Source organism: Accipiter gentilis, chromosome 9 (assembly GCF_929443795.1).
Source record: "Accipiter gentilis chromosome 9, bAccGen1.1, whole genome shotgun sequence".
NCBI classification, from domain to species: domain Eukaryota; kingdom Metazoa; phylum Chordata; class Aves; order Accipitriformes; family Accipitridae; genus Astur; species Astur gentilis.
In genome coordinates, this window is record NC_064888.1 from 12496695 (window position 1) to 12513005 (window position 16311).

The 16311-nt window shown below is 40.9% G+C and overlaps 1 protein-coding gene across 5 annotated transcripts; it reads right to left on the reverse strand.

The window, feature by feature from the left end:
• Positions 1–335: 335 nt before the first annotated feature.
• On the reverse strand, positions 336–15565 carry LOC126042656 (synaptotagmin-15-like). 5 transcript variants are annotated; one of them, XM_049810132.1, is made up of 9 exons: positions 15502–15565; positions 14710–14854; positions 11393–11591; positions 10563–10705; positions 9724–10019; positions 8779–8949; positions 8148–8268; positions 5352–5531; positions 336–4037 (listed from the first exon to the last, which is right to left on the reverse strand). In XM_049810132.1, exons 2-9 carry the CDS (start codon positions 14717–14719, stop codon positions 3901–3903), a joined length of 1257 nt encoding a protein of 418 aa, XP_049666089.1. In that variant the 5' UTR covers positions 14720–14854; positions 15502–15565; the 3' UTR covers positions 336–3900. The 5 variants fall into 5 exon arrangements, 4 of the variants coding, with proteins under 4 accessions (XP_049666089.1, XP_049666091.1, XP_049666088.1 ...); XM_049810134.1 differs by lacking the exon at positions 15502–15565 and adding an exon at positions 11907–11966 and having other exon boundaries at positions 10563–10733; positions 14710–15321; XM_049810131.1 differs by lacking the exon at positions 15502–15565 and having other exon boundaries at positions 14710–15322.
• Positions 15566–16311: the final 746 nt, after the last annotated feature.

The window sequence follows — 16311 nt, forward strand, 5'->3', positions numbered from 1 at the left end:
GCCAAGATACCTGAGACTAGTATAAGACAGACAGCACAGTGACACCAAAAACTATGCTCAACACTAGCAGCACTGGTGTGCAAATCATGTGCAAATGGCAGGACATAATCTCCAGAAGAAACTAGGTCGCCCCTTATACAAAGGAAATACTGCAGAGTCTCTCTAGAGGAATGGTAATTTCCACAATGTTGAGCCTAGGGCAAGGGAGGAACCAGTCACAGAGGAGAATTGTAGTGTCCTTGTCTGATGATCAAGAATGAAGACTTACTTTTGCTACTGTTAATAAATTGTGCCTAAAGATAATGTGGAAAATCACAGCTTTGTAGAACAAGAATTCAAGAGACTTGCAATGATTGAATTTCATCTCACTTGTAAAAGCAGTTTTTATCTTTAGTTTCATGTGACCTGGCAAAAACAGGATGATGTTGTGCCAAGCAATCACCTTGGGGAAAGTCCTAAGCATCTGTGCCTTTTATACCTTATTCTAACTATGCTTTACTCAGTAGTGTCTGATTCTGGAATGTGAATTTCTTAATGCCAGGGAAGACTATATTGAAGGGAAGAGCAATTTCAGTGTTTGGGTTTAAATGAGATATTAGCACTAATGCTGATCCCGTATGAGTGAAAACATTCCCGGAGCACTTTGAGTTTAGTAAGATTCTTGAAAACCAGACATTGATTGCATTAGAGAAATCCTAAAGATTGTTTTACATCCTGTCAATGTGTGGTCTCATTAGGATGATTTGTTAACTTCGGGTGGAAGTCATGCCAGCTGGATTAGTGAGCTGTATGCGACTAACCAAGTTCTACATACTGTGGTTAGATCTTTCCAGCTGACTTGGACTAGACTGCCTCATTCTCTTCCCATGATTTTTCAGATCACTACTGTGACTCTTGTTTAACAGTATTCCTTCTTGAAATCCAAGCTACAACCATGATACCATAGTTCAATGTTAACTTTAGTAAATTTACCATAATTCTATAGTTTCCTTGGTTCCTAGTAATTCCGTGTAAAATTTCTAGGTCCTGCTGCCTTCAGCCTTTTCTCCCTGCCTTTCAAATAGGAAACCATTTCACTTTCTGTGCCTCTGAGATAGAGATTTCTTCTGAAGGAGCTTTTTGATCCTTTATCACCTCTAATGCATTTTGCTCCCTTTCAGTTTCATCAAGCTGCTGCTTTTAGAATGTACTATTAGGAGCAAGCAATTATCAAATCCATCTGGTTTCTCATGTCCTCACTTAAAGGGAAGGCTAGAGTAGTGCAGATAGCACTGATCGTTAGGCTTCCTAAAACACTAGTATAGGTGTAATTTTAACTGGGAGAGAAGGTAAGGTAGAGAGTAATCCACAAGGGAATATAAATAAATACTCTGCTTGAGTAGTGGTAGGGCTTCTTCTCTTGAGAACCTGTTCTCTAGAACAAGAATGTAACCATTATCTCTGTTCTAAAATGATGGTAAGTTGCTGCTTACTGTCATTTGATGGGGTTGTACTTTCATTATGTTACATGCTAGATTTATTGCAGAGCTTTATAAATTCCTGTATTTGTCAATAGTAATGGGAAGTAGTGAGGAAGGTGTCACTTTTTGTATGATCTTATTTCTTGTGTATTTCTTGGATGGGTATTTTCTGTACTATGCATCTTGGTAAAATTATAAAATTTTTTAGAGGAAAAGAAGCACTGTTAGGCACTGAGAGGTCATGTAATCATTCCTCCTCCTTCATCTTGATATGTGTCTCAAGCACAAGACCAGATGGATGATCCATAAAAGGCAACAGGTAAAAAAAATTGTTCTATTATGTGACAATTGATAGCACTGTGTTATAATTCCTCCTTTAATAATCTCGCTTTACTGGAATAACTTTCTTGTTCAGTAATAGTCAAAAAGGACCCTTCTTATTTACTTCACTTGGATAACCTTGAGCAAAGTCAAGTACATTGGTAAGTGCATTTAAATATGTTTCTTCATGATTTTAGCTGCAATTATTGAATACACCAACTGAAAGTATTGGTACTCTTAATGTATAAGAAGCATGAAGAAAAGAGACCACCTTTAGTACAATGCATTGTTTTATTACTTGGACCATACTGTACATCAAGTCAAACAGGTGACTTCCCACTTCAGAGGTATATGTAATATTAATAGACACTGTACATGACATATATCTTCCTGCACAAGGTAGTAAAGAATGTTTCAGACAGTTAGGTTAACAGTTTACTTTTAAGATACTTAAATGTTTATTGGTATAATTTAAATCAGAGAGACATAACGTATTTGGAAAATTGCTTTATTATAGTAATGTAGTTATCATAAAGTCTCTATATAGTTTTCCTTCCCAGATCAAACATGTTGCCTGTTAGATTAGTTTTCAGTGGTTTTGTAAGAGTAAAATTTGAAAACAGCTGTTTGGGGTTGGGGGTGCTGGCATTATTCATTTAACAGAGATATAATGAGGGCTGGTTTTGTAAAATCCAATTAAATGTAATGAGTCTAGGCTCATCTTATATCCAGTGGTGCAGTTAGCAAGCTGGACTGAGGGTACCATGTAACATTTCAAATAGGGGATCAGGTGAAGTGGAGTCTGTTATCTTACAATTCCTCTCAGATATATTCTCATTCATAATATTGCTTTTAGATAACAATATTATCAGTGGAAAGTGTTCTCATCTCCCCAGAAAGTGTTCTCATCTCCTCATTTTTTTAATATATTGAATTAATTAATATTGTATCCTGTTTGAAAGGAAGTTGGCTTTCTTTCAGCTGTGGAGAATAATGGTCCTCTTGGAATGTAATTGTACAAAATGTTTTGCTGCAATAGTCTGTGTGTCTGGTTTACAGCTGTATAGCATGAAACGTATGGAGTTCAGGTCCCCAATGAACAATCAAGAAGAGAAGACTATCTATTTTTATTAAAAATAATTGCTCTGAATTATTTTACAGAACAGTAATTTACTTAACAAAGAAAACTCTACCACTAAAACAGACAAATGTCCTGGGGGCTTAAGCTAATTGAATTTTCTGTGTAAGAATGGCCATGCTAGGTCAAACCTAAGGTTATTGTAATCAATGCTCTGTCTCCAGAAGAGATGTGTTTAGGGAGAAATATATAAGGACAGGACAGGTGCCCTGTATTACTTTCTCAGAGTACTCCAGTAGTCCTGCAAGCCTCCAATCATTTGTGACTTCAGGACTTCTTTTATGCTTCTCCCTTAGTATCAACACAGTGTGTTGTACGTTGGGGTCAGCTGAAAACATCGAACTGAATTACTGCAAGAAATGCATTGTGCTGAGGGTTGTGAACAGGTGCTCCTAGGTTTTTGATCAAGAAACACTCACCTCAGTACTTTCCACCACACTCATTCAAAAGAGGTTTTAAATATAATGCTGCTATTGTAAATAAATTGTAAATTTAGTAGTCAACATCTTTGGGGCTTTGTCTTGTTTCGGCATACTTAGTGGGTTTCCATCCCTTTTGGTGAAGCTACTCTGTGGTGATGCAAGGCAGTGGACAGTTAGGCCTGGTATCATCATTGATAATTCTTAGGTTGTTTTAGGTTCTGTCCACATGATAGATGATCATTTGTGCCCAGCATAACCAAGAACTGAAATTTACTAGTCAAAATAACTAATACTGGGAGATTGTTTGTCTTCCTGTTTTGTTTACTCTGCTGCATATTAATTAAATTGGAAATACATTTTAAAGAGAGGACTGATAGAGTTCCAGCCTACCAAGGACCAGGTCTTCTCTTTGCATTTGGGCAAGGAAAGAATTTACTTATTTTATTCTTGTCTACTTATGAGTGTTAAAGTGGTCAAAGATTTTGTACCCTTTATCATTAGATTAGGAAAGACAGTGAGAGCTTTTCCATTTTAAGGTTGTTTTTTTAATCTGTGCTGTTTACATGCTGTGGCAGAGAGCATGCCATCGTTTAATCAACTCCTTGGGCTTGCTGATCATTTCATTCCAGTGTTCTAGTTCTTTGCCACGGGTATACATGAAAGGCCCAACTATTACACGTCCTAGTAGATGTGTTTCTGGGAAAACAAAAAAAGCTATTAGTGATTAACACCTGTGAGTGCTTCTCTGAAATCCTTACCTAAATTAGAATATGAACTTGTATTTCTCAAAGTAATGCATGTTCTGAAAGTTATTTTTTAAACCAAAATTTTCATTGAGGAATTCACTCTAGATTTAAAGTTCCGTAGTTTCTGCATGGCAAGACTCAGCATTAAAAGGTACTGCAGTAAGTGGGCCTACCCTATTGCCTGCGCTCTAAACTAGAATCTGTTTAATGTGCACAGACCCGTAGCTGCCCAGCCCCTGTACCTCAAGTGTACTGTGGAAGTGTGTGCTAGTTTGGGGCATCAGCAAACCTAGTAGGATTCATATGATGCTCTAGCTTGGGAAAGAATAGATTTAGTTACTGAGACAGCTGGGAGTGGCAATATGTGGGTTACCACTGACCACCCTCTGCCAGTGAGGGGATTGTGTCTTCGTGCCTGAACTTTTCAGCTGTGGATGGGGAGAACAATTTGAACCTGCCTTACATGAACTTCAGAATGTTTGTAAAGCATTTGGCTGTCTGCAAGTGAAAATAATGAAAGGCTTGAGTACTGATCCTGGTCCTTGTCAATCCTCGAAGCCAAAGCACCTCCCCAAAATGTCACCTAAAGGAATTTTTTTAGGAGCACATGAATCCTAAATGAGGTTATTAGCATTTCATTATTAAGATCATATTTGTACTGCAGGGAAGATGCTTTTCTTGTGAGCAGTGGAAATACTGAATTCTGATTTCCTTTTCTAAGCAGAATTCCTTAATGAATTCTCTGACAATTAGTAAGAGGTAACCTCAAGCATCAGGTTTTCTGATCCCTCCCCCAAATGGGGATGTTTGTAATCTCTCTTTCTTCTTTCTCACTGCTTGAACTACTGTGATAATTAAAATTCCTATTCCTCTTTCAAATTTGGTTAGGAACAGTGAATGCCTTCAAAATTTTGGAGGTTGGGGGTTACACACATGAGTGTTCACAGAACGTAATTGCATAAGCTTTTTTTTCCTTAGGATACCAAAATGAAACAACAGTACAGCACCTTGTACTGACAGTGACTAGCCTACAGATATTTTATTTATGTCTTCATTAAATTTATCTTTAGCCTCTGAAATAGAGACATACACTTACTGCAATAATTTATTCTGCTTTTTAAAGAAACAGCCTGTGAAATTCCCCCAACCTTTTATATGTTTTGTGATTGTTTCTGAAAAGGAATTGGTTCCTCCCATGTTTAAATATATCTGCAATATGTAAGAGATTTACAACATCTTAACTGTAATAATTTACATAGCTTACTTTCTCCCTTGATACTCTGGAGCACAGATAGACTCAGGCTTGCTGTATCCAGCTCTGTCTGATCTGCCTTGAAACTGAAGGTTTCATTATACACTGGATTGGGAGATCCCAGAACAGCTGTTGTCTTTTTACTTTTGATGAATTTGTTATGGTTCATTAGTGAGACTTTGACATACACACCTTGGAGAGAAAGAAATTCAAGAAGAAAATACATCAGAGGCAGTTGGGAGAAGTCTTAAGGAATTTCTTGCTTTTAGGAGTCAATATTAAGTATAAAATTAGATCATGAACAATTTGTGAAATGTGCATGGCAATGCATAACATTAAGCAAGGAGTACACAAAGTACTTGGGGTGCAGTTTTGCAGTGCACTTTCCAATTTAAGAGCTGTTAAAAGGAGCAGTCATATTCTTACCCTGCGTCCTTGATCTTATATTTGTGTACCTTCCCTTCATCTGATGGAGACTTCTTTGAAGGCTTAGTTTGCTGGGTCAGTAGTTAATTTTGTATATTTGATCATAAGTGTTTGATCTAACACAAGGGAGGCTGTGATGGAGGAGCCATGTTGTAGAGCTGCAGCCTGTGCTGGGATTGGATGTGTTTCAGGGGAACAGATTCTCCTAGTCAAAGAAGAATCTTTAAACAAAAGGTTTTACTAATGACTTACAGCCCTGTGGTAAGGGATTCTATAAAAAAATTCAGGAAAAGATGAATGATCTCTGCTCATTCTTCTAGAAAATATTACGAAAATTGTGAGTGAGTGTGGGAACAAGAACACCAAAAAACTTTGCTTTGCTTCCTGAAGGGGAGCTGTATTGCATTGTGGTCTTATTCAGTAGATCTTTGACGACAAGATCCAGAGCAGCCTGAAATTGTCCATTCTTCCCTACCCTTCTACAAAATCTAGTGACAAACATGTAGAAATTTCATCTTAATTGATGACTAAAGATCTGTTCTTCTGCAGTGAAGCAGTAATAGATTCTATGCTTCTACTGTGTTTATTACTACCTGCTATTCACCTCATTAAGGTTCATCTGTATAGCAAAAATAATTAGAAATGTCAGGATTGAGACAACATTTGATGGACTCCTAATGTCTCCTTGTTATTTCCACATTACTGTTGCAGAGGGTGCAGGATTATGACAACAGATTTTTTTTTATGACAGAGCTACCACCTGAGTGCTATATATGGAAGGAGATACTATGTAAACTACTTGCACAAAGTCTGACTTTTCATTACTGTCTTGTTACTACTTAATAGATTTAATTTAGTAATTTGAATCTAAAAATAAATATTTCCTTACTCTCCTATACTGCATATCTGCCACCAAAGATTAGTGTTGCACTAATCCCTGTTAATATAGAAAATTTATTTCAGTTTCTTCAGGATTTACCAGATAATCTGTGGACCCTAAATCACACTTGAAGGGCATTAGCAAAGGAAACAACCCCAAATGTATTTAATTTTCCTTTTTTTTTTTCTTAGTAATATATTCTGGAGAAGTGCCTTCTAGCAGCTTTTCCTTCCAGAGCGTGCCCATGACTTCTGGTTGTTATGATAACTTCAAGTATACTAGCTCTAAAATAACCTGGCGGATTCATGTTAGATTTGTAGAAAGAAACACAGAGTTCTGGCTCTGTGCTACAGAACTTCACAACAACCTGCAAGCAAAGACATGATGTATTAAGTGTGCTCTCCCTCTCTTGTAAAGCTATTGACATGATGTAAAATTAGAACATTTGCTCTTGGGTTTGTGATGCTACGTTCTTCATGGGCCAGAAACAAGTCATATTTTTTTCTGGCCATCTTTACCTTAGTTATTTGTTTTCTAAAACTAATACATTCTGTAATAAATTTCTCTTTCAACAAGTGTGCAGGGTATGATTCTGCTTGTTGGAACCTCTATAGTCTCAAAATTTTACTGTGCATTTCTTCATTTGTGAGTTTTACTCTAAGCAGAGCAAATTTATCTCTTAACATGAATGTAGATTTACTCAGAAGGCATCGTTTCTAAAGCTAAACATCCTGGTAACAGCCCACTCAAACATCAGAAAAACTTCATGTGTGCATATAGAGAACTAAACCTCTTTTCTTTTTAACTGCTGGGTATATTTTGTGTTTATATTATTTAGTTTCAAAGCTCTTAAAAAAAAAAAATCACTACAGATTCAAATACAAGTTTGGTTCTTCCATCTATTTTGCTTTGAGTGTTTAGATTTTCAATAGCATTTTGAGGTAATCTCTACACTCAACATCTCTGAGCCAAGGACACATGAGCATGATGTACCAGGAAGACTCCCACTGCAGTAAGGAGGAAAAATTGTGACTCCATGCCATGGTCCTTTGAACAACAGCCAGGCTGTCCTAAAATGGGAATTTTTTCCAGTTTGTTGTCCCTAGGGCAGCTGTTCACTGTAAGCAGTTGTCCTGCAGCTGCTACCCCTGGGCTTTTGCCTTGAGGCAACAATATCAATATCCCCTGAAATGGTACCTTCTCTGGATTGGAGTGCAGCAAAGGGATGTTGCTCACTGTATTAAAGCTGAAGAAAAAAATTGCTACTGATGACATGAGACCAACCATTTATTATGAAACAAAACCAAAACATAGCAGAACTGGCTATCAAAATCTAATTACCCCAGTAACAAAGTATGGCTTTTTTCCACTCAAATTAAATCACATGGATGTTTATTTGTTCTTTTCAGAGTCCCTCAGCACAAGCCTGGGTGGACAGATGAGGAAGGACCAAATTAAAACAGGAATTCTGGAGCTGATAGCAGAGAGGAAATAACACTTACTGACAGCATGGCTCTCCTCCTGGAGCTTTAATCCTCTTGCCCTCAGAACCACTACAGTGAGACGGCCCAGGTAGTCATTGTAGCTGAGGGAGAATTGGATATCACCATGCTCTGAAGGAGGCTTTGGAAGCAGGAGAACACTTGTCAGATATCTCAAAAACTCTCTCTTCACACAGACAAATGGTGGGGGTGGGCGGAATTTCTTCATACTAGTAGTTTCTGCCACACTAAGGCATGTGCGTGAATTGTAATGGCTTTATTTAGGCTGTTGTGACATTTGATAGAACCAATTAATCAGCCTTCTGAACCTTTGAATTATTATCTCTTTCAGGTGATGCCTATTTCCTTGCTTCTGCTGCCTTTTTCTGTGCTTATTAATTCAAAACAAACAAATAACAAAAGGCGCTTTCTTATGTGTATCTCCTAACTCATATGACTTTCTGAGCAGTTGGATAATCCCTATACAATAGCTATGGATCTGCAGGTTGGTAAGATGGGAATTTTGATTCCAAATGTTTATCAAATACTTTTGCATCTACTGTATACAACATACTTCTAATTCAGCTGTACCCCTCCAATACTTGTAAAATGACAGAAGTTCCACAATGCCAAGCAGCCTGGTATCACATACCTCCAAGTTTTCTTTCTCCAGATCTCTCCATATGACTAGTTTGTTGTCATCAGTCAATGTTTGATTTTTCAATGGGAAGGTAACTTGGCCTAGGAGATGATGCTTCTTCTGTTTATTGACATGATAAACCAAAAACTTCAGAGTCCTTTGGAGCAACATTTTACTGGAAACCTGTACAGGAAAAGAAAGAATATATTAATAATTACAAAACATCTGACACTTTTCTACTCTAGCATGACTTCAAAGGAAGAATTTTGCAAAGTGTATTAAAGGTAGGTGGAGATTTCCTTTGATTATTTGAAGTCCACTTTCTTAATTTGCCTAAAGTTTTAGCTATGCAGAAGTCTAAATATCCAAGCTAAAAAAGAACGAGTTCATTTGACAATGTGAAGTTAGCTGGCGGTTTTTCAACTCATCCAGATCTAGTGTTACATGATGCATTCACTTCCAGACACAAATGTTTAGAAATCTGTAAACACTCAGTTTTCAGTTGTCTGAAATACAAACTTTTTTGGTTTTAAAGTTTTTGTCTTGTGATACCTGCTGAAAGCCTCTAGGCATAGGGAGCCAAGCTCCTAGCTTTACAGCACTATACAAATAGCATACCAGACATCTCATGAGTTCTAGTTTCTAGCCTGCTTCCACAGCAAAGAAACTAAAAGCTATAACAGCATTAGTTCAGTGTTGGTTGCTTCTGGACTTCTAGAGCTGCTGGGCTAAACTGCTCAGCCATAGTTCAAACTAGAGTTTTCATCATTCCTAGGGAAAGTTCTGGAATCCTCAACTTTGGTGTAGACCACACATAAGATCAGTTCTGGAGCCCCAGTCTTCTGTAGCCCAGGATCTCCAGAAGTTTGTAGAAAGTTATTTTTCACAAAACATGTACTGTAGTTTGACAAGTCAATATTTGCAAACAAAAATCTGCTTCATCATAAGGACAAGTACCTGAAAAACAAAGTTTTCATCAAACTGCGGGTTAAGGGTTTTGCGTTTTGTTTTGGACTGCAAGTAGCTTCTTTTATCAGGCAGCAAGTAGATTTTCACAAATGGACTACAGGAATCAGCAGGAGGCTGCAGCTTTCTGACTTTGATCAAGGAGACGAGGAGCCTTTCTGACTCTTGCTCATATTCTATGGAAAACCAGAGGCGGCCAATGTTGCCTTCAGGAAAATCTGTCTCACTTTTGTCTTCAGGAAACTTGTACAGGTCTGGGTTAATGGTCCCTACAACATAAGCTCCAGCTTCATGAAATAAAAAACAAGCACCCTCAGATTAGTATGAAGACCATAGCAGACATTTTTATAACCACTGCTGTGTTAGAGGAAATCACATTAATCTGTTTATTAACAATCCATTTTTGCATAAACTTGGTATTTTAATTTTTTATCCCTCAAATTTGGAGGAGTAGTTGTAGGCTGCACCACTTTTCTTTCTCTTATTCCTGTGACTGTACCTTGATAGTTTCAGGTATTTGTTGTTGCAATCTGCAACTGGTCACTCCACTGTTTTTGGGGACGACAATCAGACAATTCCTGAGTTACACTTAGGTTGTGCCTTTACAAAACACAGAAGGAGAGATTGCTTTGTCTGCTGTATGTGCAAGATCCCACAGCAGTGGGACCAGAATGGCTACATTCTGGCCCAATTCCTCTCTCCATATAAAATATATAGTGTTTACGGCTTGTACTGTGTAACACTGGTATGCTCCCAGTAAACATGCTTCATAATAGTAGTTACCTTTTAAGAGTACCCTTAGAAAGAGTCCCATTTTTGCAATGCCATACCCAAAGAATGAAATGATGACCGTGGCCCAGACTGAGGAATCATGTAGGGGTCACTGCCTTCCTGAATGTGTTCTTCGTTCGTCAGGTTAATCCAGTCTCGCCCATGCAGTGTTGGTGGAATGATAAATGGAACACTTCTGGATCTGCTCAAGACAACAGCTACTGACTCTTCTGGTTTAAATATGGAAAGCAAACTTGGTAACAGTAATAAATTTACTGTTCTTATCTCATAATTTTGCAAAAATTCTATGGAGATATGTAAGTAGAAAAGATAAATACTCGTCATTTTGCAATTGATTTTATTTGTATAATGCCTAGAGCTCCAGAGTGGGACATCAGATCTTAATTCTTCAAACAGATCCCTCACTTTTTCCCTTTCTTCTCCTTTAGAATTGATCTTTCAAAGGAAAGGAAGAATTAACTGCAGCTGCTTGGTTTTAAACCCCAAAGCCTTGCAGTAACTAACTTTCTAAGAGAGTCTCCTTTCTGAACTGAAGTCCTATTGTTTGGTTCTCAGATGCTTCATTATGTGACCACCAGGAATGACTCTGGAACATAGGCTGAATTTGTCTAGGTAATAGATAAAGCTATCCATGCACCCATTACACTTGAATGTATTATCTCTTTTACATAAATCAGAAATAATCATTGCATTTACAGTTAAAGTATATTATTTTCCTAAAGGAACAAAACAGAACATGACTGTTTTCATATAATTTAGAGGTCTTATTTATTTCTGTATACTTATAATTTGATTATCCCCTTATTTCAACTTGTAAAATCTCATATAAATTACCAACAGCGTGAGCTTTAGAAACAAAAATATGTACCTTGTGCTTTTTAGTTGAGTTTCAGAAGTTGACTGATCCTGAAAAAGGGCATTTGCACTTGTAATTTTGGCAGGACTGCCGAGCTTTTCATAAGGAAAGAGGCAGCAAAACTTCTTCCAGAGCAAGTATGCAGTTATTCCAATGAGAACAAATAAGAGGATCCCTCCTATTATACCTCCAGCAAGAGCAACTGCTTGTTCTGTTCAAACATAGAAGCCCATAAAGTATCAATGTTAGGTATGTTTTGGGGGTAGACAGGGATATTAAAGCTGACAGATTTATTTGATTTACATTCCAAAATTATTTTTAAATGAAACATTCTCCTCAGGTGCACATTTTTGTCTTCGGTTATAGCATGATGCAACACCTGAAGATGTATGACATCAGCAGTGAGACATTAGAAAGTGTTCAGGTATGCTGGCAATGACTGCCACGTAAGAGACTATAAACAGGAAAAAAACCCAAACCCAAAGAGTTGTTTGGGCTCTTATTTTACATTAGCATAAGCATTTACCTTAGCATGGCAGAAGTGTTAGAGCTTTCATAACAGAAGAAAAAGAAAACCCAGGAGCACCTAAGACAAAAGGTACCATTATTTTGGTTTGGTTTGTTCTTCCACCTATTCATCTATGTTGAACTGAGACTAGATCCTGGCACAAGGAACAAAGCAAGCTCTAGGTTGTTTTCTTTCTAAGAATGCACATGTTTCCTGATCTGTGAAGTCAAACTTAACTGTCCCTTAACCCTGTTTCCTGAATCTTGATTACTTCAGATAAAATCAAATCTTGTATAATTTGGGGTTTGTTTTTTTTCACACTAATAAAACTTAATAAATGGCTTTAGTATGCATATGAGGAATTCAGTTGTGAGAATTTCTCACTGGACCAAGGGTGGACCATTGCATTCATTGTTTTCTCATGTTTGCTGAGTATGCTAGAGTAAAAGGCTGGAAAGACCACTTCTGCACTGTACCTTATACCCAGTGTGCCTTGGCCTAACACTAAACTAGTGCTGGTGCATTGAGATGTGACTAGGTCTCAGCTGAGAATTGATCCTACCAGGATATGAGCCCAAACTGCTGAATTATCTTTCACTCTTGTCGTGGTTTAATCTCAGCCAGCAACCCAGCACCACGTAGCCGCTCGCTCACTCCCCACACCCCGCAGTGGGATGGGGGAGAAAATCAGGAAGAGAAGTAAAATTCATGGGTTGGGATAAGAACAGTTTAATAGAACAGAAGAAACTAATACTGGTAACACTAACAAAATGACAACAGCAATAATAAAAGGATTGGAATGTACAAATGATGCGCAGGGCAATTGCTCACCACCCGCCGATCGACACCCAGCCAGTCCCCCACCCCCACTCCCCCCAGTTCCTAAACTAGATGTGACGTCCCATGGTATGGAATACACCGTTGGCCAGTTTGGGTCAGGTGCCCTGGCTGTGTCCTGTGCCAACTTCTTGTGCCCCTCCAGCTTTCTCGCTGGCTGGGCCTCAGAAGCTGAAAAAATCCTTGACTTCAGTCTAAACGCTACTGAGCACCAACTGAAAACATCAGTGTGTTATCAACATTCTTCTCACACTGAACTCAAAACACAGCACTGTACCAGCTACTAGGAAGACAGTTAGCTCTATCCCAGCTGAAACCAGGACAACTCTGCAGCCATGGGAGGCAGCTCAGGATCAGCTGAGTTCTGTGTGCTGCCAGTTCTCAGGCTCTCCCCTGAAACAAGCAACAAAGCAACCTGGCATTCTCTTGCAACTGGTATTAACTCCGCCCCCCCGCCTTCTCTGCTTTTAGGTGGCGATAACTGTGATTATGCTTTGTTCCTTTCTCCTTTTTATCTGTGCTTGGTAGGTACTTTGCAGTTAGCCACCTCCATAGGATGGTACAGGTAAATAATGACAATACAAGCACAAAATAATCAGTCAACTCTAGTAGTAGTTTTGAATAAGAATTTAAAACTAATTTGATACAGTTTATTGATTAGAGCTATAAAGAATACAGGAAGTGAGCTGCAAATACGTGTATTACTGATCTTTTTCACTGTTGCCATGTTGCAGTAAGTGATATGAAATGTCCTTCAGCTACAGAACACTTAGGTAAATACTTTGTGCTATAAAATTAACCTGGCCGTTGTGCCTCAAAGGTCTTTATCTGATCCTATCTCATTTTCCTGCATTTGGTACAGTTGTAGGAGCCAACTTATTTTTGCAGCTCCCCTCCAGGTGTGTCGCCTTAGCTCTCTGCCGGAATTGGCTGGCTGCTTCCCCCTGAGTCTTGTAATCGCTCATGTCTCCCACCACTTTGGAGCAACCACCCTGCTCATGGCTATAGCACAGCAACAGGACTTTGCTGTCCTTGCAACCTGTAGGTGGGATGACTAGGTTTCAGCGTTTAGCCAGGCTATTAGTACAACAGTATTAGTAGAAGACTTACCCAGAGGAACAGGAAATAAGTACCTATTTGGTATGGGTTAATATTAATACAGAGACAAGTCTGGTTGTGCTACACTGGTAACTTAGTTTTGTTCCATGAGCGTGCACTGTATGAGGAAATAAGTAACAAACGCAGTCCTGAGCATGGAAATTGTGTGTTTGTTCCTCTTAGTTTTGTAGAGCATGCTCGAGTACGTCTTCAGTCAGATTGACGTTTTATTACAGCTTAGAAGGCCAGATGCAGAAAAATTGCCTTTAGCTTAATGCCCATGAACATAACAGAAATTAATGATTCTCTTCATAGAGATGTAGTATCAACAATACGAATGTTTTGCGTGGCTGGTGGTTTTACTGTCCTGACATGGGTATCCTTAAAGGTTAACATTTTAAGCAAGCTCCACAGGACTGCCTGTTTAACTTGTTCTCTCCATTCCCAAGTCTCAGCAGCAGTCCTGTGTAGGAACATCACCAGTTTGTCACCATTAAGGACAGTAAGCTGAGGTTCACTGTAAAGCAATATATAATACAGCAGCTGTGCATTGATTTTGGAGTAAGAGAATGAGTTTCCAGTCTCTTTGTTAAGGGGTTTAATGTACTGAATTTGTTTACTGCAAAATGATGATAAGTATTTATGACCCACCCACTGCCGTTGGCTCGAATTCTGCTTTTTTTATTTTTGCACAGTGGCAGATGTAAAGTTTTACCCATTTCAGTAAAGCTACCTCTGATGTAATGAGGGTGGGTCCATCTTACCTGATTAGACCAGTAACAGAGCCAGTAGCTTAGAGCACAATGTACCACTAGTCACAAAATCAACCATTTAAGCTGAAGCCATTGTGTAGAGGGAGAAAATACGTATCTTTTTAAATAACTACCTGTCATCATGAGAGACTGATGTATTGTATTCTGCTGTGGTGCAGGATCGTGGCAGCTGGAGACGGAAGAGACCTGTTGGACCACTTCGTCTGCGAGTGGCCTGTGCTGGCGGACTGTCCGCTGTTAGTAGGTACCAGGTTTATCCTAGCGCAGAGAAACGTTGATGGTCATCATCTGTCTCCTTTGGGCCCGGAGCCCCTTTTGCTTAGCGTCCGACGATACGTTTTTAATAAGCTTTTCTTAAACTCGGCAGTAAGCCTTTTGGAGTTACGACCCGCCAGTTCGCCATCAAAAAGCCTTAATCCCTCTATACACGCTCAGATTTAACATTTCCAGTACCAGCACGCGTACAGCGGAGCCCGAGTTATTTGGGGTGGCAGGCGGGCTCTGGGCACAGGGCCCTGCCCGTCTCGGGGGGCGAAGCTGTGGGTCCTCAGCCCCGTGCTGGGGCACGGAACGAAGCCGGGAGCTGCCCCGCAGCCCCGCGGGTGCGGGGCTGCCGCTCCCTCCGCCGGCTCCAGGCGAGGCTCGGACAGCTTGACGGCCCTTTAGCTTCGGAGGCAGGTTCGAGTTGATTTCTCACCCCCCACTTCCCCGAAGCGCTAGCGCGGCGGCGGGGCGGGGGGCTCCGGGGCTCCGGCTCGGCCCCGCGGCGGGCCGGGCAGGGCCGCCGGTTTTCCGAGGAGGGCAAAAGCTGGGGTGCCCGCCCCGGGGGGGTGCCCGCCCCGGGGGGGGTGCGGGAGGAGCCGAGCCCCCCCCTGCCCGCGCCCTGCGCCCCCACCGGCACTTACCGGCCGCGGGTGCTGGCGTCCTGCGCTCACGGCCTCCGGCCCGTCTCCCCGCGGCGGGGCCGGGGCTATTGAAGGGCCGGCGGGGCCCCGGGCCGGCCCCGGCCCGCCCCCGCGGCCCCACGGCGGGAGGCTGGAGGCGCGCCGCGGGTGGCGGCAGAGCGGGGCCGGGGGCCCGGGGCCCGTCCGGAGGCAGGCAGGGAGGGCGGGGCGGGGCGGGGCGGGGGCACACGGGGAGCCGGCTCCAGCCGTGGCCGGGCTCTCGGTGCGGGGCCGGCCCAGGCCGCCAGCCCCAGGAGGCTGCGGGAGCTGCGGGCGTGCTCAGGCAAAGACTTGGGCACTGGGAGGCCGGTTGCGAAGATCCGGGCGGGCCGAGTTGGCGTGCGCGGGTGTAAAACTTGCGGCAAACGGCGTAAGCCCGGAGGAGCGCAGAAGGGCTGTTGAGACAGTCGCGGTTACAGCTTTTCCGGCTCGTACTTACGAGCGTAGCGATCTGCAATCTCTCGTGTGTGCAACAAATACGACGCAGTAGATCTTAACTAATAAAATGACTCGTGCGCTGTTCAGAAACAAAACTGTTCACTGGTTGCCCGCTAGCGCTTGCTTCTTTCTCAGCTGGTACGACGAGAACCTGCACCTTAAATTTATCAAGCGTTTGTACTAGACGTGCTTGTCCTGTTCACGACTATTTCATCCATTTGCATAGTGCCGTTTAATCTAAAAGCCGAAGAAATGAGTAGGAATTAAGCCAGTAGGACTCCAAGGAAATATCCTCTATTTCTGTGGAATCTCAGAATTCTTTTAGTTGCATTT

What these genes read in the sequence shown, in the direction of transcription:
- LOC126042656 (XM_049810132.1), bottom strand. An exon ending in GTCATCATTTCATTCTTTGG is followed by an intron (nt 10,020 to 10,562) that starts GTATGGCATTGC and finishes TATTTCATGAAG; the next exon opens with CTGGAGCTTATGTTGTAGGG. An exon ending in CCAGAGTATCAAGGGAGAAA is followed by an intron (nt 4,038 to 5,351) that starts GTAAGCTATGTA and finishes TTGTTTTCCCAG; the next exon opens with AAACACATCTACTAGGACGT.